Source organism: Trachemys scripta, chromosome 3, assembly GCF_013100865.1.
Source record: "Trachemys scripta elegans isolate TJP31775 chromosome 3, CAS_Tse_1.0, whole genome shotgun sequence".
Classification (NCBI taxonomy): Eukaryota; Metazoa; Chordata; order Testudines; family Emydidae; genus Trachemys; species Trachemys scripta.
This window is the reverse complement of record NC_048300.1, coordinates 110,648,312-110,671,126: the sequence shown is the minus strand read 5'-3', so window position 1 is coordinate 110,671,126 and position 22,815 is coordinate 110,648,312. Positions and strand designations below refer to the sequence as shown.

General features: G+C 42.2%; 2 protein-coding genes and 1 long non-coding RNA gene across 7 annotated transcripts in view; 2 read left to right on the top strand and 1 right to left on the bottom strand.

The window, feature by feature from the left end:
- Positions 1 to 113: 113 nt before the first annotated feature.
- HINT3 (histidine triad nucleotide binding protein 3) lies at positions 114 to 12,815 on the top strand. The gene is made up of 5 exons (XM_034765729.1): positions 114 to 547; positions 2,027 to 2,144; positions 4,733 to 4,802; positions 5,969 to 6,095; positions 8,931 to 12,815. Exons 1-5 carry the CDS (start codon positions 398 to 400, stop codon positions 8,976 to 8,978), a joined length of 513 nt encoding a protein of 170 aa, XP_034621620.1. The 5' UTR covers positions 114 to 397; the 3' UTR covers positions 8,979 to 12,815.
- A 1,081-nt stretch (positions 12,816 to 13,896) lies between these two features.
- On the bottom strand, positions 13,897 to 20,866 carry LOC117874961. 3 transcript variants are annotated; one of them, XR_004645137.1, is made up of 5 exons: positions 20,520 to 20,866; positions 18,173 to 18,231; positions 17,692 to 17,820; positions 16,337 to 16,447; positions 13,897 to 15,792 (listed from the first exon to the last, which is right to left on the bottom strand). It is a non-coding gene; the product is annotated as an uncharacterized LOC117874961 (long non-coding RNA). The 3 variants fall into 3 exon arrangements; XR_004645135.1 differs by lacking the exon at positions 18,173 to 18,231 and having other exon boundaries at positions 20,520 to 20,861; XR_004645136.1 differs by lacking the exon at positions 18,173 to 18,231 and having other exon boundaries at positions 16,337 to 16,444; positions 20,520 to 20,861.
- Positions 20,867 to 20,920: 54 nt separating this feature from the next.
- TRMT11 (tRNA methyltransferase 11 homolog) overlaps positions 20,921 to 22,815 on the top strand; it is a 50,985-nt gene continuing 49,090 nt past the window's right edge. Inside the window, exon 1 of one of the 3 annotated variants that reach the window (XM_034765728.1) lies at positions 20,921 to 21,043. In XM_034765728.1, coding sequence (XP_034621619.1) covers positions 20,933 to 21,043 — 111 coding nt within the window. In that variant the 5' untranslated portion in view covers positions 20,921 to 20,932. Of the gene's footprint in view, positions 21,084 to 22,815 lie in introns of all 3 variants that reach the window. The other 2 variants (XM_034765727.1, XM_034765726.1) reach the window with 2 other exon arrangements.

Below are 22,815 nucleotides of genomic sequence, written 5' to 3'. Positions count from 1 at the left end.
CCCGCGGGCCGGGCTGAGCCTGGCTGGGGGACGCGGTGCTACCAGGGTTCCGCGCGCCAGCCCGGTCCTAGGCCGGGGGTACGCATGGGAGTCAGCGCCCCTGGCCCGAGCAGAACGGCCATAGCCACTGGCCGAGCCCACAGCCCCGCCCCCGCAGAGAGCGAAGGAGACGCCTCAAGTCCTCAGTGCCGTTAGCACCGCGCGCCGCCGGCTCACGAGCACGCTCAGAGTCACGTGTCCCGGCGCCCTGCTGTGTATTTCCGGGGAGGGAGGGGCCGAGGCTCCCTGAGGCCGGCAGGGGGCGCTGTAGTGGACGACACGGCGGCTGCGCCGGGCGTCGGGAAGCGGGCGGCTGGTGCTGATCGCGGGCGGAGGGAGGCGGTAACAGCGCTGAGCGATGGCCGGGGAGGACGGAGCCGCCGCCCCCGAGGCTGCGCAGCCCCCCGCGGACCCGAGCCCTGGCAGTGGCGGCGGCTACGACGGCAAATGCGTCTTCTGCAGGATCGGCCGCCGGGAGGAGCCGGGCACCGCGCTGCTGCCCTGCGAGGTGAGGGGAGCCGGGCACCGCCGAGCACCAGCCCTTCCCTGCCGGCCCCTCGGAGCCCTGCCCCCGTGCGCCTCGCCCTGCGGCCCCGGGAGCGCTCTGAGGAGCCGGGGACCCCACAGTTAAGCGTGTCTAAGCCGGGGTGTCCGGGCATCGCCCTGCAGAGCCGCCAGTGACCGCGTGGGGCTGGCGAGCCGGTGCTGATACACCGGCTGAGAGCCCGGGGCGGGTGGGAGAGACCTGGCCAGTGCAGTGTGGCAGACCTGGGGGTTGTCTCCTCTTTCGCTAACCCGTGGGAAGAGCAGCCGAAGTTGCTGATCCTGCAGTTGAGAGAAGGAGAATTTTCTCATAGGTCTGGGAAACCGAGCGCAGGGGCTCCCAAGGGAAGTGCAGGGGTCCCCCAGACTCGACTGAGCAAAAACACGGCGAAAGGTGTGGCGATTCATGACTTGATAGATTATTTTCCATTCTCCTCATTATTGAACAGTAGCAAGCGAACAAAGACATGCAGTCTGTGCTGCAGAGCCAGTGTTGGGATTGTCCAAATCACAGTAGTTCTAGCTGAATGATCTGTAACTCACCGAATCTACTGTTTTTTTTTTTTTCTAGATAGCCCCAGAACAGACTAGTTATCTTCATCTGCTGCTTGTTAGTGTCTTGCTGCTTGGAACAAGATTTAAACTGCCTTAACTTAAATCATTCTTCCCTGCCTTGCCCAGAAAGTGGGATGGGTGGGGTCCAACAGTAGAGTATGAGGGTAGAACTAAACTTTTTTCAATCGTTAACTCTGAGGTTTGGGGGCTTGTAGCAGTAGATGTAGCTAAAAATGTGTATTTGAATTAAAATATGTCTGATTTATTCTTTATCATTTCACTTAATCTGTAGGGAAAATGTAATTTCCAAATGTCAGTAAATGACAGGTTCTTAGTTTTATCCATAATCATTCTGTAGATTAAATGTGGCAGTATTGGACTAATACAATAATTCACAAGTTTAAGCCCTGAACCTGCATGGGGCTCTAAATAAACACAGGGGTCTGCCTGTACAGAGTTCTTTGTGGGTTTGGGGTTTGCATAGCTAAAAAGCTGGAAGACCTCCTCCACTAATATGATGGAGATATTAGTGAAATGTTCATCAGAAAGGCAGTCACTCGAAATTTCTCACTGTTCTGAGCAGTATCCTTACAGTAGGCGAGCATCAGAACTGGGGAGGCCGGGATGGGGAGTGGCTGATGATGTAACTATTTACAAGCATTATTGCTTTTTGTGGACTAATTCCAATATACATCTCATGCATCACTGAGATAAATACTTGTAAAGCTAATGCTACAATTTATAGAACTATAATGTGTTTTGAATAACCATAGAATGCTCTACTGTGTGAGTGCCACTTCAGGTCCAGTAAAAGTGATTTTATGTTATCTGCTGTTTTCTAATGTGTTAATTTTAATAACAGATTAATATCTTATTGTTGTTCCATTAGTCTGAAGGCCTAGTCTGTTTTAGAGATATCAGACCTGGGGCCCCACACCATTATCTGGTCGTGCCAATAGAGCATATGGGAAACTGCAAGACTCTAAAGAAAGAGCACATACCACTAGGTAAGACTGTAACTAAGGCTATTGCATGAATCAAAAGAAAACAGTTGTGGATTGTTATTTATTCTTGTAGAGATGCATGCCACATTATATTGTCAATTGCATTGTAGTTTTAAGCATTGCTTATTTTGTGGATAAAGATCTATTATGGGAATGGATAACAGTGTCAGGGTAGATTGATTTAAATCAGATTTTAATCATGACTTAAATCAGCAAACAGAAAGCATTGATTTTAAGTGATTGATTTAAATCAAAGTTTTCCAGGTGTACTTTTGGGAATTCTTTTCCTAAAGAAAAGTTGGTATGATTTGGTACTTCATGCTAACCAGAAGAATACACTATATCTATACATTTATTCAATATATGACATCACACATTTATTCAGATTCTTAATTATTATATTTTTTATGTTAGAAATTAGTGAATGATTCACTTGTTTACTAGATGATACATTTTACTTCTGATTTGTCAAACTGTATTTGGAAGGAAAATGAAATTCAATAAAAATGCACAAACAATATTTTAAAATAGTTTTATTTAACTAAAAAAACCTTAACTGTGCTGCATTTTTTAAAAAAAAGCCTATTACAACAAATTTTGCGTTTAAAATGGATTTGTTAAACAAAAGGCAGAGTATCTGTAGTTAGTGCATTGAACTGATTGGCACTGGTCACCATGTCCTTCAGGATTTTAGAACTAGTAAGTATCATCCTTTCACACCTAGTTTTATTCATAGATTGGAAGAAGAAAACATGCTTTCCTGCTTTTTTCAACTTCTGATTGGTTTCTCAACTTTGAATGAACTAGTCCTTGAATTGAACAAATTGAAAAAAATGAAATGTAGAAAATATTCTCTCTGCACCTGCAGAAGAGGCAAATGCTGTCAAAAGTTGGTTTAGAACATCTTCAAACCCTGCTTCTAGCAATTAGCGAGTGTGTTCCACCAGTTCAGTGGTTTGAGTTTTCTTTAAAACTTTGGCAGCAAATATGTACTGCTTGAATATTTATTTAAATTATTTTAATAGATTATATTAAGTTTAGGTCAAGGCCTTGACATAGGTTGTCAAAGTGTATTTATTTTAATAAACCTTTAAAAATTAAATTTGAAAAGGCTGATTTTAAATTTAAAAAGTCAACTTGTTTTGTTTTATTAAGAGATCACTGGTTTTCCTCCATCTCAGTATCAGAGGATTACTGGTTAGTAGTATATTAGGGCTTGTTTACACAGGGAATTTGACTGGCATAGCTATAGCAGAATAGTTATAATTATTCTGCTGTGGCTATGGTGGTATAAGTCCTCTATGTGGATACTCTGTTTTGGGTTAATAATTCTACTGTAGCTATGTCAAACAATTTGCCAGTGTATACAAGCCCTAAGATCCAAGAATATAGTGATTTCTTCTTGTTTGAAGTTGCAGATGTAGTTTAAATTGGTTGAGAATCTTTGTTAGTGCTTTTCAGAAAACCTTTTTTTCCTTTGGAGAATGGAGAGAAGAAATAAGTATGTGGAAGGTATTTTATTACTAGCTTTACTACCTGGGCTAAATTGGGATATTGCTTATTAATGATGTTGGAAAGATAGTGCAGTTCCTAAAGCTAGGTGCAGTTTCAGTGAGAACAGATTAGTGTTTTTGTTGTTGTTTTTTTTTGGTTTGTTTGTTTTTAATCAGTTTGTAGCATTCATAAAATGTCAAAGCTTTTGTGGTTTAAAAAATCCTGGCCACTCTCCATGATTGCCTTAGTCTGCAAGAAATGTTCTGATTAACTGTGTGTTAAGAATCAAAGAGAGAGACTATGAAATGTTTATTCTTGTTAACATGAACATTATTTTTTGTCCCGAGTTTCTCATTCAACCTAGTTAAACTTCAAAAAAGTTTAAAAAAAACAAGAATTTTAAAAATGAATCTGAAAGATTCTGGATTAACAGTCCTAGTCCTTGTCTATTCTGGCATTTTTTCTTAACATCTCTTACTGTTTCACTAACACCAGTGCTTCTTGGAGTACTAGTGTAGGCTGGCCTTTATCCTATTTGCTGCTGTCAGACTTTAAGAAAAATGCTAGGCCCTAGACATTGAAGTCCTGCAGCTGTCTATAAAGCAGGTACATCACTGGGGGCAACAGAGCAAACGTCACCATTCTGACCCACTAATATGCATCCGCATTGGCCTGGAGGTTTTAGGCATGAGAAGATAAATCTTTGGCCTTGCTGAAGCTGCCAAAAATGGTGCCAAAATATGGGTGGAAGTTTTTTGATGTGGAAGTTTGACCACTAAAGTGGATGGACATCCCCTCTGCATTTCACTTTCATTATCAGACAGCCACATCTAACAATCTGTGCTAGATACAAATCAGTGACTTAGAAAGGAAAAGGGTTTGTATTTAATTATCAATCCCATGAGTTTTCCAATTTATCCCTGCTACTAAATTGTTACAGATTTTAAAATAGTATTTTACAAAACCATTCTTATGGACTGGAAGAGTTGGGGCTGTTACAGAGAAGTACCCAGTTTTTTTTAGATTCCTCATTATTTAGAGGCATTTAGTGCATTACATTTAGAGTTTACATTCAATTTAACTTCTTTTCTACTTAGTGGAGAAAATGATGGAAGCTGGAAAGAACATCCTTCAGCAAAATAATTTTACTGACTTGAACGATATAAGGTATATAACTTGCTTTCTGGATATATCTAGTACACTATTGACTTTTTTTACAACAGTACTTGTCTGATAGTGGTAGCAAGGGCAGCATGGTTAATTGTCGAAGAGAAATGGACTTAGGAGTTGATTAGGATTTGAAATACAGCGTGAGCTCTCTGATAGGATGCACAAACATGGGACCATAAACTATTCTTCCACTAATACATTTCTAGTGCAGAGTTAATTTGATTTGACTATTTGGTAACATGTAGCATGATTTTATATGAAATTAGTTTCCTGTTTGTTTTCTAGAAAATGTTGAATGGAACAAAATAGTATTGCAGTTTGAAGTTTGTCTATGGCCAGGCCTTGGGAAAAATTTTAAACAAACTTCAAAAGGCTGCCCTGACCAGGTGCCAGTAGCATGCCTTGGGGTCCAAAGCAGAGATGAACTTCCTGGCCATCCATATGGAACCCTGGGTCTCTGTTTGAGATTAGTTTGAATGTGGTTGAGCTTATGTTAGTCTCAAATGCTGTTTTAAAGAATTTGTTTGAAAAGAGTTGGGCCCCTGCCATGCTAGCAAGCAAAACCATGTTTCAAATCATCTTATCCTTAAATGCTTTAAAACCATATTTAAATACTTTGGGCTTGAACCTATCCATTCTGGGAAACATGGAACATATTTTTGTGGCTGAAGAAGTTGGAAGGTACCTTTCATTTAGGAGACAACTTATTGCTGATTTCACTGCTAGATGTGATGCGTTTTTGGTAGTATGTTAAAATCTTTTTTTTTTCTTAATAGGAAAATATATTTAACTGCCAACATTAAGTGAGAAATAATCCCCTAAATTGAGATACTGTCTTGACAGCTGAGTGAAGGAAGGGGTATTCATGTTACTGTATCAACCCTTGTCTTAAACAAATAAAAATACCCCTTAACACACATTGTAGCTTCTGTCATTTCAATTTTATGACTTTGTGGGGGGAAAAGCGGTGAAAATTTAAAAAAAAAAAATTGTTTGGTCATATAAATATTTGTGTTTGCTGCTAGATCTGTGAAGTAATTCTGGTACTCCAGACAAAAATCTACAGTTCAACACAATCATCCCATGACCTAGTTTTAAGATGTTCTAGCCTCTGTCTGAATTAATGCAACTGATGTTTTTTTCCCTCCCCCACTCTTCTCAAGGATGGGATTCCATTGGCCTCCATTCTGCTCAATATCCCACTTACATCTTCATGTCCTGGCCCCAGCCAGTCAGCTGGGATTCTTGTCCAGGATGATATACAGAATCAATTCCTATTGGTTTATCACGGTAAGTGCAGCACAGTTGGTTTGGTAGGTTTCCAGTTGCAAGCATAAAATGTGAAAGCTTTCAAATGATTTGAAATAGTGATCTGCTCTGGCCTAATTTTAAAGCCTGATCCAAATCCAGTGGGCCCCATAGCCAACCTAAACCCTACCCAAGACTCAGAGGGTCGAGTTGTTTTCAGACCCAGCCCAACTTGAATCCAACACTTCCCTCTGAACCTGAATTATTGTCACCCCCATGTCCTCAATATGGTGAGCGCTGCTTTTCTCCCCATGCCTGCAATTCATCTCTGGTGAAGTTGGGACAGTTGCTGTGCCGTGGAGTGAGTGTGCCAATGAATTGTAGAACTTCCCACTCCTCCTCATACACAGCACAGCAAGGTGTCAGTGGGCAGCAAGAACAGGGCATGCAGCTGTTGGTGCACCAACCCCAGGGGTAGGAGGAGGAGATTAGAGCCTACTCAACCCAAGCCTGAGATGTTTCGACTGTTTTCAGATCTAATCTAACACTTGTAGTTGGATCCCACTGGGTTCGGGTTGGGTTAGACTCATAGAGTTTAAGGCCATAAGAGACCATTGTGATAATCTAATCTGACCTACACATTGTAGGGCACAGAACTGCACCCACTCACTCCTGTAATAGACCTGTAGCCTCTGGGTGAGTTACTGAAGTCCTCAAATCATGATTAAAAGACTTCAAGTTACAGAGAATCCACGATTTACTCTAGTTAACCTGCAAGTGCCCCGTGCCCTGTGCTGCAGAGGAAGGGTTGCAAGGTTCTAGTTTGAAATGTATAATACAATGCAAAAATCTTTAGTTATCTATGTTAAAACTACTGTTTGAACAGTTATTTTGAGAAAGACATTTGTATAATTTTTAATTCAGGATTACTTGTACCTTCCTTGAGCAAATGTCAAGGTAAAACTCAGTGTGCGTTACTTTGACCTTTTACAGCCTTTTCCTTTTTAAGGAAAATGTGTGTTAAAATATGAGTAGTACAAACTATTGTGTAGTTTTAGATCTAATATATGGCCTTTATTGAAAATGCAAATGCATTAAAACTTGGAAACAAGAAAAAATACTTGTGAGCAGAAGGTAGCCTAAGAGATTGTTCATAGAATGTCAGGGTTGGAAGGGACCTCAGGAGGTCATCTAGTCCAACCCCCTTCTCAAAGCAGGATGCAGACAGATTTTTGCCCCAGATCCCTAAATGGCCCCCTCAAGGATTGCACTCTCAACCCTGGGTTTAGCAGGCCAGTGCTCAAACGACTGAGCTAGCCCTCCCTCAGTTGTTAATGGGATACATAGCATTTCACCAGTTCAGTCTTGCTTGAGTGAAAAGTTACAGCCATCTGATGGCTGTTGTTCAATAGCTTATGTGCTGTTTTGCTGGTCTCAGTCCAGTCCACAAATGTCCACTTCACAAAAAACATTTTCTGTTGCAGCGAAAGTACCAAATAGTGCCAAATCGCCACTGAGTGGGGCTAAGAGCAGAATTGGCATGGAGACTGAATAATTCACTAATCTTGAGAAGTTATCTTTTAAGGGTTGAGGCATGCTGGCAGGGCAGGGTGGGGAAGGCTTCTGGGCTACAGCTGTGCTGAACAAACAGAAAAACCTACACTTTTAGTACAGCAGTATTATCCTGTTAAGTGAGACAGACCCTCCACATAAGTGCTAGAAAAATCAGTGCCTTGCATTTGGCCTAAGGGAGTGTTGCTGGGACATAGGATCTGTAAAGGGGAATAAAAAGCCAAGAGAGGGCCCCTTTAATTTTCTGAGATGACATTATAAAGATAAATACAAATAACATAAAATAGAAAACGTACTTGAATTTTTATATGACACTTGATTTTGAAAGAATGGAAATCAAGATTCAGAATTTAATATAATTGTAGAACTCAAAATTAAATTATCTAACTTTAATAGCAAATGAACTGTAAGGCTATTTAACCTTGTTTAATTGTCCTCACCAGGTGAGCTTGGTAACATGCTAGAGGTTTGGTGTCCCATAGTTAGCAAGTATATTAATGACTTGAAGGCAAGTATTGAGGCACTTAAGCTGCTTGCGTTTTTAGGTTCCAGTACCTAGTGGGTCCCAGTAAGACTTCAGACACATGTTCAAATGGAAAGGATAACTTAATAGTACTGGCAGAAAAGGTCAGAAATACCCTAGACTCCCAGTTACAATTGTCAACCGAGTTGCTTCTAGCTTGGCTCTTAGAGGCCATCTAAAAGAGGCTTAGGGCTCCTCATGCCTAATACCTAGTGTGCCCCAGTTTAATCTGCTAAAGGAATTTGGGTATCCCTACAAATCCTTTAAGTTCCACATTATGTCTCACTTGGGGGTCCCTTCACATTGTCCTTCCATGTTGATGAGTCATCTGTAGGCTGCCCTACCTTTGCTTAGCTAGCTGTCTGAATATGAAGTCAACAGCAGTACCAGTTCCTTGTGCCCCAGTTTTCATAACTCAGCTGTTGCCAAGCATACGTCTCCTCTTAGGTTTTCAAAACACCCTGCCTGGGTGACCTATGCTCGACCAGTCGTCATCCCAATTGTCTCAAAACTTTCTCCTTTTTCTGCTGACCTACTAACCCTCCAGTGGTGGAGGGAGAAAACTAGTGAATCTGTTGTTCTAGCAGATGTAACTTCTGGTATACATCCTGGCTATGTGAAGCAAGAAACACTCACTGTTCTGCTTAATGTATCTGGTACATATCCACCTTTAAACTAAATGTGTTGCTTTCAGTGGGATATTCGGGATTTGTGGAAGACCAGTTATTAAACTGGAGGTCCATCGGTCATAGGGTTAATATATTGCTTCTTTTTTCCTGCAGGCTGAACAGCTGATTGAACGACTGCAGACTGAAAATGCTGCCAGTTGAAAGCACCTTGCCTAGTTCTGGATCACAAATCAATTTAGATTTGTTCTTTGAACTCTGATTAAGATTATACAGTTTGGTGCAACTATTTGTGAGGTTTTTTTTAAAAAAAAAAGGAAAAGCTTGAGTTGATTGCCTATTCCTTCAGGGCAAGAAACTTTTGATTGTCTACCTAATTCTTAATGTATGTGTACTCAAGTTTTCTGATAATAGATGCAAAATATTTGAATGGAAAATAGAGTAATATATAAAACACTAGTTCTAGTAAAACACAGTATAAACAGTAATGGTTTGAATGTATTAAACTGGGAAAATTTTCAACAGTAACTGTTAATAGCATGTACACTGTACCAAGTTGAATGCTTAAAAGTGGAATCTAGCTTTTTTATTTAAAAAAAAAAATGGGGAATGCAATAGTGTTTAAAACGTACAGGTTTCCTTTATACTTGCATGAGTCATGCAGGTGATGTCTAGTTCTTAGTAGGTACAGTGCTAAAGATAGACACTACTGTTTTTTGGTGCTAAACCATCACATATCTTGCATGGTAATGGTCTGTAGCAAGTGCTAAACATAACATATTGAGCCCAGAATATGATGATGCTTTAGAACATAGAATTTAGTTTAAATGTGTGTAGGAATGTTTATATGATGGACTTGGAATAAGATTGTTACTCGTCTTGAATATTAATTCCCTAAATAATTTAATTGTACATTTAAAAATCTTGTAAAGTGTTTGGATGGATTGAATTAACACACTTCCCTCTGGGCATCAAATTTAAACTAGAACCTAGATTAAGGACTTGTCTATACAGTGCATTAGTCAGCACTAGAAGAGCAGGGTGTAAATTATAGTGTGCATTACTCTGTTGCATACTAAGTAGCCTGTATGGATCCTGCTGGCATGCACTAAAAGATCCCTAGTGTGTGTGAATGTAGTCCTGTTTCAAACAGTACTACATTCACACACACTAGGGAATTTTTAGTGCATGCCTGTGAGGTTCACATGGGCCAGTTAGTATGCAATATGGTAGTGTGCACTAGAATTTTACATCCTTCTCGTGCAGGTGAACACACTAGGAAGACAAGCCCTAACATATGGTTCTATTGAATGTCACTTGGATTTACTTATGCCATGGCTAAATTTGACTCCTAAATATTATAAGTCACGAGATAAATTGTTCACTGATGGTGGGTTTTGTTGTTTTTGAGCTCACCACACAAAACGACCATCTAATCTGATAGATTTTGGCATATCTGGGACTCGGGCAAAGCCCAAAACTGAAATACTCATGTGATGTGGTGTCAAGAGTTGCATGAGGTGGTGTTCGCAGCGCCTGTCTGCACTGTCTGGCTCTAGCCAGTGCTGTCGGTCCCTCATTTTTATGAGCACCAAATTAATTCAGATCATTTGAAAAGAAGATAAAATTTCAGGACAATAATTTTATCCCTTATTTTTTTTTTTTTTTTGGTTTCTACCAAACCATTTTGCATTTACCTAATTGAAACCAATGCCCTTAGCATCTACGTGTTAACAGCCAAGGTGGTGGTTATCCATTGCACCTGCAGGTTTCTCTGAGAAGTCTTGAAGTCCTTTCCACAGATCCTGTTGCCTTAGTGATGCAATGTTTTGTAATGTTTATTTATGTAACACCTTATTTGTATATAGTACTTGAAGTATTAAGAATATGCTGACCAAAGAACAAAATTCCCTGCCATAAAGAGCTTACTTCTGTCTGTCTTTTCCCTGAGACATTGCACTTAGGCTGTGTCTGCAGTTGGAGCTGTGGGTGTGGTTCCCGGACATACCTGTGCTAGTTTTGCTTAAGCTAGCATGCTAAAAATAGCAGTGTAATTTATGGTAGCGGGGCAGGCGTGAGCCGTCGCATGGGCTAGCTGCCCTGATTGTATCCCACCCGGACCCAGTGGGTACCTACTCAAGGCGCTAGCCCATGTTGCCACTTGCTGCTGCCTGTGCGACTCTGGCAACACTGCTATTTTTAGCATGCTAGATTGATCAAAGCTAGCACCGGTACATTTACATGAGCTGGGAAACACCTCTTCAGCTCCAAATATAGATGTAGTGTTAGTATCTTGATTCTCTTGTTACAGGGGATTGGCATGTAACTTACAGTACTTTGGAGTCTGGTTTATTTCAGATTGGTGCTAGGAAGACTTTGACTCATTCCTTGCAATAATTAGGGAATCAACTCACACATCCTAACTTGATTAAAATATTAGGATGCCAATATATTAATATCTTTTTTTTTAAAACTGTGTTAAAAATGCTGCTCATGAATATTGTGGTAGTGAGTTAATTTATATAACTATACTTAACTGATATGCATCATTACAAGCTACTTTTATGAGCCAGCCTTAAAATATTGTGGAAAAGCTTAATAAAAACCAGAAATAGTAGATGTTAACCTGGGCTTCTTGGAATATTTTATAATTCTGTCAGAGGTGGATGGTTGAATTTAACTGTTTTATTGTTAGGTGTCATACCTTTGCAGAGCTGCTAAAATGTGAAAATGAAAAGTATCTTAATTCTGGTATAGAAAATGTAGATAGGGTCACATTCAGTGCTTAGAATGAAACTCCAGTGGGACAGATGGTGATGGAAACTGTTAATCGGAAACAGAAACTTTCACTTCTGGGTTGCTAGTTCCAATTCAGTCTAGGCTGGTAATGGCAAAACAACAAAACCACATTGCCATTTAATGGCTGTTTAGTGTCTTATATAAACAAAATTTAGTTTTAATCAAGTTCATAAGGGGGTGGGTATTTACATCACAAAGAACACCATAATTGGCAATTACTCAGATTTTGGTAGGTAATAAGGTCAAAGACTGAATGACCTTTTCACCAACTTAAGACTAATCCTTTATAGCTGAGTCATAGTCAGGTTTGCATGTGGCAGTAGACCCTACTGTTGCCCTGTTAGACATGCACTTGCCCATACTGTCATTCTTCCCAGAGTAAAATTAAATTGGGAATTTAGTGTACAGTGTATGCCCAACTGTCTCTTTCCAGAGTAGAGTCTCATTTTAAAAGTACAATGTATAAACAGGACAGCCTTACTCAGCTGCTGTGTATATTTAGAATTGCCTATTCAATTTTAGTTAATAAATTTTTACCTCATGAAAGATCAACACCTCATATCAAGAGTTAGATTTTATTACATCTTGAGCATCAATGGAATTTTGTAAATTCCAGCCAGTTATGTGTGTGCAAACCTCACTGGACACAATGGGGTTGTAAAGGTGTAATGAGGGCATAATTTTGCCTGCAAAAACCTTTGTGATGATGTGCAAGATTGAAAGAAGCCAACTTGATTCTGAGATTAGATTGGTTACAGGGCTGGCTGATAACATTTAATTGTAAATGGAGCTACAGAAATTGAGACAAACAGAACCTCACACTGCTTTTCTTAGGCCATGTCTACACTAGCACTTACGTCAGCAAAATTTTTATCGCTCGGGGGGGGACACCCTGAGCAACATGAGTTTTGCCGGCGTAAGCACTTGTGAGCACAACTCTGTGTTGGTGGGACAGCATCTCCCGCCAACATAGCTACCGCCAATCATTGAGCTGGTTTTATGTTGACAGGAGAGCTCTCTCCTGTTGGCATAATGTGGTTACACGAGCGATCTTAGTGGCACAGCTGTATCAGTACAGCTCTGCTGCTGTAAGCTTGCCAGTGTAGACCTGGAGAAGTACTTCTCAGTGTAGATTTTCACTTTGTTTTCTTTGGGGGCTGACGAAGTTCTTGGTGGACCTGTTGGGAGTAGTAAATTTGCTTCTTGAAAGGGGCACTGTCCGTGTTAATAACTTAAATTAAATTAAAAAAAACGTTGCTAGAATCTTTTAATCTCCTGATTTCTTAAAGCGTCCTGCTCCTTGTGGATATTTATAAGAGTAAGACAGTGGACAGGCTTGTTCCTTTTCTTCTCCCCCACCCTCTTTAATACCACTGAAATAAAGGCTCCCCCCCATCCCCTAAGAAACGAACACCACTCTAGCTACCTCTGCTCATGGGGATGCTCCAAGGAAGCCTGGGAAGTGGTCTCAGCTGCCTCAGCCGCTGTTCCTTTGTGGACCCATGTGGGAGCCTAGAGACTAAAGCAGCTTTTCTCATGTTTATTGTTCCACTAATGCCTGCAGGGGCTTAGGGTTTGAAGGGGTTTCCTAGCCCTGGCTCCTAAGAGGAATAAAACCACCCTTTTGGCCACAAACTCAGGAACATCAAAAGTTCTGCTAGCAATTCAGCAACAACACCTTCTTGCGGGGCCTGTGACTGAGCATATTTTACACTAGAGCTGGAAGGTGTAAATTCCAGCTTGAGGTGACATACCTATGCTAGCTCTGACTGAACTAGTGTGCTAAAAAGGGTGGAGGTGTAATGGGAGGGGGGTGGGATAGGTGCCTGAGTACCCATTTAAGGTCTCTTGGGATCATAGTTCGGGGAGTAACCCCTCATCCCACTGTGGCTATATGCTTTAGCCTGTTAACTTGATCATAGCTAGAATGGCTGTGTTCTCAAGCTTAAATTTACAGGTTCCAGTTCCAGTCTAGGCATACCCTTAAGCTGCAATGTAAATTTTCCTTTTCCCGCACTGAGAACAGCGCTTGAGATTAATGCTAAAGTAAGTACCAGCAACTAAACGGTAATATGGTTAAAATACTGTGCATTTGATAGCACCAAGTAAAAAGGAAATATTTTCTTACACAGCTTTAGTGACAGGGCTGTTTAGCATCATAAATACAAAAAGTTCCACTACTGTAATTTAAGTTGACAATGATCCTTCAAGTTATTTTGGGGTGTATTCCTAGCATGCTATTTATAGATCAACACTTTGTTTACCCGCCTTATTTTAAACTGGTGTTAACAAAAGGTGCTGCATAAGAAAAACATCTCACATGTTCAATTGTTGCATGATGAAATTTATTAAACTGCTGGCACTGTGCTCAATGCTTCACAAGATAAAGCCTGTCCCAAAGAACGTACACTCTCAGCTGAATAGACACAGAGTGGACAGGTCACAACTGGAAGATGAAGTTTTTTTTTTTCTTTTGGTAGCTTATGTTAAGATATTCATTACTTGTGGAGAAACCAGAAAAAGTTAATCTTTTAGGAAGGATTTGAAGGAAGAAAAGAAAGTGAGTTGGCAGAGCAAAAGTACGAATTTTAATATTATCAAAAACATTTGCTACTGAATGTGTGGCAATTTAAAATATCAAAAAACAGAACCCAACCCACTAAAAATAAATGGTAAACATTTTCCTGGTAAACTAATGTATTCTACATGCTCTCTTATGAGTGGCAGTGGTGGTGTAATCAATTTAGCTGATCGTAATGAGTTATGCAGTGCTTTTTCAGCTGTAGATCTCAAAGTGCTTTTCAAAGGTGAGTTACCCCATGTGACACTGTGGTACCTAAGGCAAGAAAGATTAAGTATTTGATCTGCATCAGACATACAGCTAGTGAATATCAGATCTGGGATTAGAAGCGAGGTCTGCATACTAGTCTCATGCTCTACCCCCTCTATTTAATGGTTTCCTGACAACCTAGACAAGCTCAGGATTTTATTTTTCACCCCCTCTGTATTAGAGAACAAATTGGACAACCCCATTCCTTCAAACTTCTTTTAAGGTATTAGTCATTGCTGAAAGCAAGCTAGCAGGGGCATGTATGGGAATAAAAATTTGTCCACTTCTGGCAGGGCACTCTCTGTGCCCCCAAGGCTAGAGGAGCTGGCGCTCTTCCACCCTCCAGGCTGGAGGAGCTGCCTTTCCTGCTGTGGCCCCAGGGCCGGAAGAGTTGTCATCTCCGGCCCAGGAGCGCTCTCTCCCTGCCCTGGCCTCTGAGTTCTGTGCCCTAGTTGATTGGCGGGGAGGGGCTTGCCCCCCTCCTCCCCCAATTGCACACACCCCTGCAGGCTAGTGAACTCAGAGCTATGATCAAGACCCAGTGCAGATTGGTAGTAAGTTAGTAAAGAATTTTAACTTTAATTATGGAGAACCGTAAGAGAAGCCCCATCACTTGAGACATTTAGAAGTAGACAAGACAAAGCTGTGAAGGAAAAGGGCACAGGGATGGGTTAGTTAACCCATTACATCATTTCTATCTCTAACTTCTAGGATTCTATAAAAATATTTTTCATCCTCTTCATTGGTTTTCCATTCCACCCCTGTGCTGTATAAACCTTTATCAAGCTGACATTTACATGGTTTATTTTCCTAAATGGAAACATTCATCAGTATTCTTCAAGTAAGGTGATGATGACATTGTCATCTTTGCCTTGCCAAAGCATTTCACCTTCAAACTGAACCAGCCCATATTTTCTTGCTCTCAGCAGGATTCCCACTACTTTATTAGAAATAGTCACATATGTTTCAAACAGCTGTCCAAATGTCACTCTTATATTTCCATCTTCTCCTTTCTCCCCAATATTTCTCATGATCAAGCATAGCTCTTCCACTTCCTTTCCCACATGTGTGTGGGCATCTTTCCCTCTTTGCTCTGTTTTAGACCCTTCAGGTGGCCTCCCATATATGGGATCTCCTCTCTGGGGATGCACAGATTTAATCACAGGCTTGCTATCATTGCTGAATGGATTCTGTCTCTGATAATCAATGTGATCTTCTGCCCAGCTCTGCCAGCTTCTCCTCAGGTCACCTACAGCAGTGAATTGGGTTCTGGTGGCTCCAGCACTCTGCCCTTTGTTTTCCTCCATCTCTCAAGAATGTTTTGTGGCATCCAAGCAGGAGTCAAAGCAATGCACTGCTGGCACAGCAGCTTCCTGTATGCACTCACAGCTGTGGAGGAAAGCAACACTTTACATTCATATCGCTCTTATCTAAAGATCCTTAAGTGCTTATATAAAATATTGTAATAAAAAAAATGAAATAGTTTCTGGGTCTTTTCATCTTCTTACAAACCCATTCACCTCTTGTAGCAGATATAGCACCCAAAGGCCCCCTACCTCCACTTCTTTCAATTGTACAACTGCATGAACTGAAAATAACGGTCCTTACTCAGGCAAAAGTCCTGGTGATTTCTATGGGAGTTTTGCCTGAGTTAGGGCTGGAGGCTTAGGCCAAAGAATACAGTAAAAATCTGAACATGTCATTATGTCTGCTCCTAACTCCACAACAATCAAGAATATAAAAGAACCCTAATTAAATAATTGAAGTCACTGAAATAATGTAGGTCCATAAATTAAACAAATTTAACTTTCAGTCTGTTACAGGACACACATTTCCTTCAGTTTCCAGACAGATATACCATATAGCCCAGCAGGCTTGGGATCAATACAGTATAGCCTTTGTGAAATAAAAATGCATTATAATATTTACTTACTTTTTCATGCACTTGCATCTCTTATAAAGCTTTCACCCTCTGTAGCACAGACCATACCCAAAGAATCTGTTCTGCTACTGTATTTGTTGACCTGTTCAATGCAGCTGCCTGCTGACAGACAACAAAACAAACCAGTCATCAAGCAACAGCCCACCAATAAGTGCTAAGGGGTGGGGATTTTCTCTCTTCTACTTATACACTTAAGGTGGACACATGAACCATGCTCTGAAGATTCCCAAAGTTGATGTTAGTTACTCTTTACAGAAAAGATTATCCCCTCATTTGTGACATGCCATACACTGATGCACAGTGTATTAAGAAGGATTTCAGTGGTCACACAGGCTGAAAAGGAAATGGAATCCCAACAAATGTTAATATTTAGAAGTATGCACTCCAAATAACCCTGAAGCGTGTAAGACTAGAGTAGATGGCACTCCCTTAATATGCTTGTGCTGTACAGCAAAGTCACGGATGCCTGCTAAGGAAAATGTGCATTGCAGCACTGCAGTCAAAAGAAGTTTTGCATGTGGGAAATGATATACATGGGCTGTCCTAGATTTCATTTAAAAGAAAAGAAAAGGATAAGATACATGGAACCAGCTCATGTGCAGCTATAATTATTTGAGATACAGAAAGATCATGTGTAGTTGTCCCACTTATAGAGATGGATCCGTTTGTATTAGTCTTTTCTTTATACCAGCCTTATACTTTGGCTGTTAAAATTAACATGCTAGGTCCATCCTAGAAGAGAAAAGCTGTAGGTGTTTTCCCCCTGACGGGATTGGGGTGGATGGGTTAATTACTGTTTTAATTTACAGTAACACAAACCTGATCAGTTTGATAACAATGCATGGGAAGATGTTTTGTATGTTCTCCTATAACTTAAAAGTTAAAATTTCATGGCAATTTGTCTATGAGCAGACTGCAGTGCTGCTTCTAGTGAACTTGGATATAGAAATACTCCATTAATAATAAATAAGAATGGCATTCCCAAATTGCTCCAGTGCATTGTAATGTGTAAACTTCAATACCAATTATAATGAATTTATGAATTTACAATGAAGTATTTCTGGGTGGAAAAAGAATGACTTCACTAAAACATTTTTACTATAAATGGTTTTGGAATTATGCATGGGGGATTTTTTTTTTAAATAACACAATGGTTGTGAAATATAATTTAGAAAAACAACAGCATAAGTTAAATCATTGTTCATCAGAAGTGTTTTGGGGATTTCTCCTACTCCCATTCAAACTCGTGATCATTATAAGATCCCATGATACTTGCTACAGGAAAAGGGGGTGTTAACTTCAGTGTACTGGTCAAATTCCAATTTGGATAATTACATACTGCTTACCTAAAATTTGCCCCGTAAGCTGAAAAGAGGGATTGTTCTTCATTTCCCCTCCTAAAATCAATTATGCAACGTTGTTGGTTTAATATGGCTGTCATATTCCATCCTCAAAACAGCTACTTTTCAATAGTACTGTAGAGAAATGGTTTATATATAAAATATAATATAGAATCTGTAAAATTGTTTGGATTCTTTCAGGATCAAACATTCTGTATAAATCATAGCTATTAGATGTGCAGTCACAAGCAGAATTGAGCAGCACATTCATTAGAGACTCAGCTTGTGCTTTTGTTTGGCATCTACAGTGAAAATGTGAAAACAAAATTTTATGAGATAATACTAACATGATGTGTATCTGTGTTCACATGTGCATGCAGTTGGTTCATATTTAAAATACAATAGAAATATAAAAGCTTATCTGGTGCTATTTGCATGAGGTGTTTAAAATTTTAAATCTCCCCCCGAAACAAGATTATTTGTTTACCTTCTTAACCTCTGTTTAGAAAACAGTATAATTGGAATACAGTGAAGTATTCAGAGTTCCTGACAACAGAAAGTAACACACTCCATAGATGAGATGCATGTGAAGAGAAAATCATCTCTTCAAAGAGCTTAATTTTAAACAATGGAACAGATAACTCCTACTTACAAGATGCCAAGACAGAGACTAAATGGCTAAAAAAGCTCAAGTGGGTCAGATTGGAAAAATAAAAGTGGTGACCTTCTGCTAATCTCTTCCTGCAATCCCAAACTTTTGTCAACAACCCCAGACTAGCTGGATGTTTCTGCTGAAATCATTAGCAGTGAAACTGTTAACAATGTTGATAAAAAATGTGTCAAAATTAGGTTTCAGCATTAAGATATTGAAACAAAGGGGGTTAGCTGACATCTCTCAAAGCTGTTCTGTCTGTAGACTCAGACAGACAGTACTGCCTCAGTTCAAATTTGGAATATTTTCTTTGAGATTATAAGGGCTAGACATTTTTAAAGTGAAAGTTTAAATTCTGCAGAAACGAAGAGGTAACCACAGAAGTTCTAGTGTAATGCATCAGCCAACAGCAGCTCTTTCCAACCTCTGAACACAAATATATAAAGAATGCAGTCCATGGAGCGCTTATAAGTCATGAGCAAGATCTTAAAATCTACAAGGAAAGCTATCATATGACAACAACAACAAAAAAAAAGCTGGAAAACACAAGTTAAGTGTTGAGTTGGTCTGGTGCTAATAAAAGGCTTAGTGAAATCTGGATAAGCTAAACCTTTCAGTCAGCAAAATAGAGACACCAGCCAGCAGGGAATTACAGTAATCACACCTAGATGTTGGAGGGGGGAACCCAAAACAAAGGAGAACAAATCTTCAAGAAAAATACAGAAAGAAAGTTTGCCTTTTTTTGTCCACTGGGTCCTCATGTCTGTCACAATCCTGAGTATCTCCCTATTTTTTCCATTTCCATTCACTTCCCATCCTCACAACTCTATGTAATGGCTACTGTCCCCTTTGGTGTGAAAAAATGGATGCAACTCCCTTCAGAAACTGTTGATACTTTCTAGTCCATCTTTTAGATAGAGCCACTCCTTAATCAGCTGGAGGGGTCAATGGTGAGCAACATGAGTACTCCTGCCCTCCAGAGGGGAAAGCCTCTTGCCCTCAAGACCATTTCCAACCTCTAAGGTAGTATTATTTTGTAACATTTGTAAGTCACACCATTAAAGTTGGTAGTGCTGCCCAAAGCATTTAAAGACAGTCCCTTCCACCTAGTGCTCAAAACAGCTGCCAGAATCAGAAAGCTAGGTAAATGGGTGGGAAGTTTTTGAAACAATTCCCTAGAGTACATAGGGCTTAAGAGAGATAGGATGTGAAATTGGGACCAGATATGGAAGTCAGGTCTCCTGCACTGCCAGAGTACTACGTATAGACCACAGATGCTGCCATCTTGCTTCTAACTGATTCCCAGGTTTTTTTTTTGTTTTTCTTGGTAGGTCAGTACTGGAGTGGAGAACAATGTATATGTATAAAGCATCTTCCATATTCAATATATTACAGAGTATTTTACAAAACAATATATAGTGGTAGTGAAACAACTACATAGGCAAGCTTAACAGCAGAGGCTCAAACATAATTTTGGACATTACGACCTGCTTCCCTGAGATGGGGAGAGAAGGCTGTTGGCCAGGGCACTAGGCATAACCCATATCTTTTTGAAAATTGCAATTGGATCTTTAGGGTCTACTTGGGCATCCAACCAGGAATAAAAAGAGGCGTCTTAGCTACATAATTTGTCTTATACTTAGATTGTAGGCTCCCTAGGACGTGGCCCATCTTTTTGTTCTGTTTGTCCAGTGCCTAGCACACTGGGCTTCTGGTCTATGACTAGGGCTCCTAGACTCTACCACAATACAATAACAATCGCTTTCTGATGCTCCCATTCCCAATGCTGCCCTGCAGCATCAGTGTGGCAGGGTCCCATCCCAGGGCATGGCACAGCATCGCCCTACACGCATCCTACCCGCAATGACATACTTGCAGGCAAGAGTACTTAAAGTAACACTCCTCTTCCTGGGGTTCAATTGAGTCCTTATGAAATACCACCTCGTTTGGCCTTTCAGGCCTAAACCCTTCCTTCCTGAGGTTCCCAATTTCACCCGAGCCAGCCAGCGAGCTCTGTCAGACCCCACATCAGCCCCTGGCCTCTCTGGAGAGTCTTTTCCACAGGCCTCCTGCTGCCCTGGGCACTGGACTCACACAACCCCACCCCCCGGAGCTCCCCGTCCCCCGGGCTCTGCTCCGTCCCCTCCCCAGATAAGGGATCCCCCAATGGGGCTGCGCTCACGTTCAAACAGCCCCCGTCACAGACCCGCTGCACGGCGCCTCCCCTCTGCCCCGCAGCCTCAGCTGGGGGTGGCTTTAGCCTCGCAGGGGGCCGCTCCGGGTTAACACCTGCCCCCGCCCCAGCAGCTCCCTGAGCACCCTGTTGGGTCAAAGGAGTCGCGTCGCGTCCCGGGGGGGTGGCCCCTTGCAATGGGGGAGGGCTCGGGCTCCCCCAGCTCCCGTCAGATTTCCGTGGTGGCGCGGCCGGCCCTTCCCCCCGAGTCTGGCCGCTGTTACCGCGGCCGCACACGTGAGCCCGTAAGGGGCCAAAGCGAGGGGCCACACTCGCCCCAAGGCCCCGCCCCGCGGCGCTTCAGCCTGCACGAGCCCCCGCCCTCCCCAGCACCCGTGGCTCCGCCCCCCCCCCGGCGGCGCATGCGGGGTGGGGCGGAGCACTCCCTGGGTTCTGGCGGGGCTATGGAGCGCGGGCCGCTGCCGTGCTACCTGCTGCTGCTGGCGCAGGAGAACCTGGAGTTCCGGCTGCCGGTGAGAGCCGGGGCGCAGGGGGCGGGGCAGCCCCTGCTGGGTACGTGCCTCCTGCGGGGCAGGAGCCGGGGGGTACCTCGTCCCTGCAGCACCATCGCTGTGTGCGAGCGGAGGCGGGGCGTGCAAACCTCAGCCCCCCCGGCCCGCTCCCTCCCTTGCCAGCGGCCCCTGCCCCGCTCGTGGGGCAGGCTCCTCTCTCGCTTTCCCCCCTATCGCGGGAGGGAGGGTTGCTGTGACTCTCTTTGGGGACTGTGCCGTCCCTACTAGCCTGGCATCGAGCTGGCTTGTGTGTGCCCCATTGGCGGAGATGGCCCCACAAGCTTGCTTGTCTTTTCTGTATGTGGGTTAGCGGAGGGAGTCGTCCCAGCTCTGCCCTGCAGTCATTAAACGTGAACCCAGCAACAGGGAGAGGATAGGTCCAGCAATGGCTATTAGTCAAGATGATTAGGAACACAACCACCCCATGCTCTAAGTGTCCTAAGTCTCTGACTGCCAGATGCTGGGACAGGCCAACAGGGATGGATATTGGGCTAGATGGACCATTGGTCTGATCCAGTATGACCATTCTTATGTTCTAACAAACATGGAGTCTTTACAGAATTACAGACGTACCATTTCTGTTGGTGTCTTGTCCCCAGAGGCATAACTGGTTGCAAAAGCTGAGTAAATCTAGTAAATTGGATTGAGTTATCCTGCTGAATAGTTTTAGCAGGTGTTTGATTGGTGGGTTTTAGTTATCTAGTGGCTTCTTTCAGGCATAGAAGGCCTGCAGAGTTTCTTGTGAAATTGCTATGTGTAGAAATGTGCTATTTGTAGCAGTTAGTGATACGTATAGATCGTAAGAAACACCTTCTGTAAAAAGATGCTACTTTTATTTGTACATTGGTGTTGTTGGTGATGGTGTTATTGACGGGGAAAGGGATGAGGTTTATATAGTCAAATTTTAGGCACACTAAGTAGGCAAAGCAACAAAACCAAAGCAAACCCAACTGTCTCATAGGGTGTATCTACACAGGAATAAAAAAATCTGTTGCCGGCCTGGGTCAGATGACTCAGGATGATGGGGCTCAGATTCCGGGGCTGAAAAAGCATTGTGTAGAAATTCGGGCTTGGGCTGGAGGGTCCCAGAGCTTGGGCTCCAGCCCGAGTGTGGACATCTACAGCGTGATTTCTAGTCCCACGAGCCCAAGTTAGCTGACCCAGGCCAGTTGTGGCCATGCCACAGGTCTTTTATCCATAGATACACACCCATAGATACATATAAAAAGAGCGAGGAGCAAAAAACATACATGAGTGTATTTTTTAGCTCTACTGAATATATCTTCAGTGGCTGTTTCAGGGCACAGAGTGTCTTGTCTTCTCTTCAAACTTCTGTACCAGGTAGGATTTTCAGAGATGATTAAGGCCACTTTGAAGTTTGGAATTATGTTTGGAAAGCAGCTAGCACACTGTGGGCGCTATTGGAAACAAATACAGTAAAAGCTGTGTTATCTGGCACTTTTCCAGCCGGAAAGCTCTAGAAACTGGGATTCTGGGAGGGGTTGCGGGGTGTGGGCTCTGGGAGGGACTTTGGGTGTAGGAGGGGGCTCAGGGCAGGGGTTTGGGCATGGGAGGGGTTTTGGGGTGCCAGATCTGGGCGGTGCTCACCTCGGGCAGCTCACTGCAAGTGGCGACATGTCCCTGCTGCTCCTAGGTGGATGAACGGCCACAGAGACTCCGTGCACTGCCCCCGCCCCACCCTGATCGCTGGCTCCGCCTGTGGGCAAAGACAG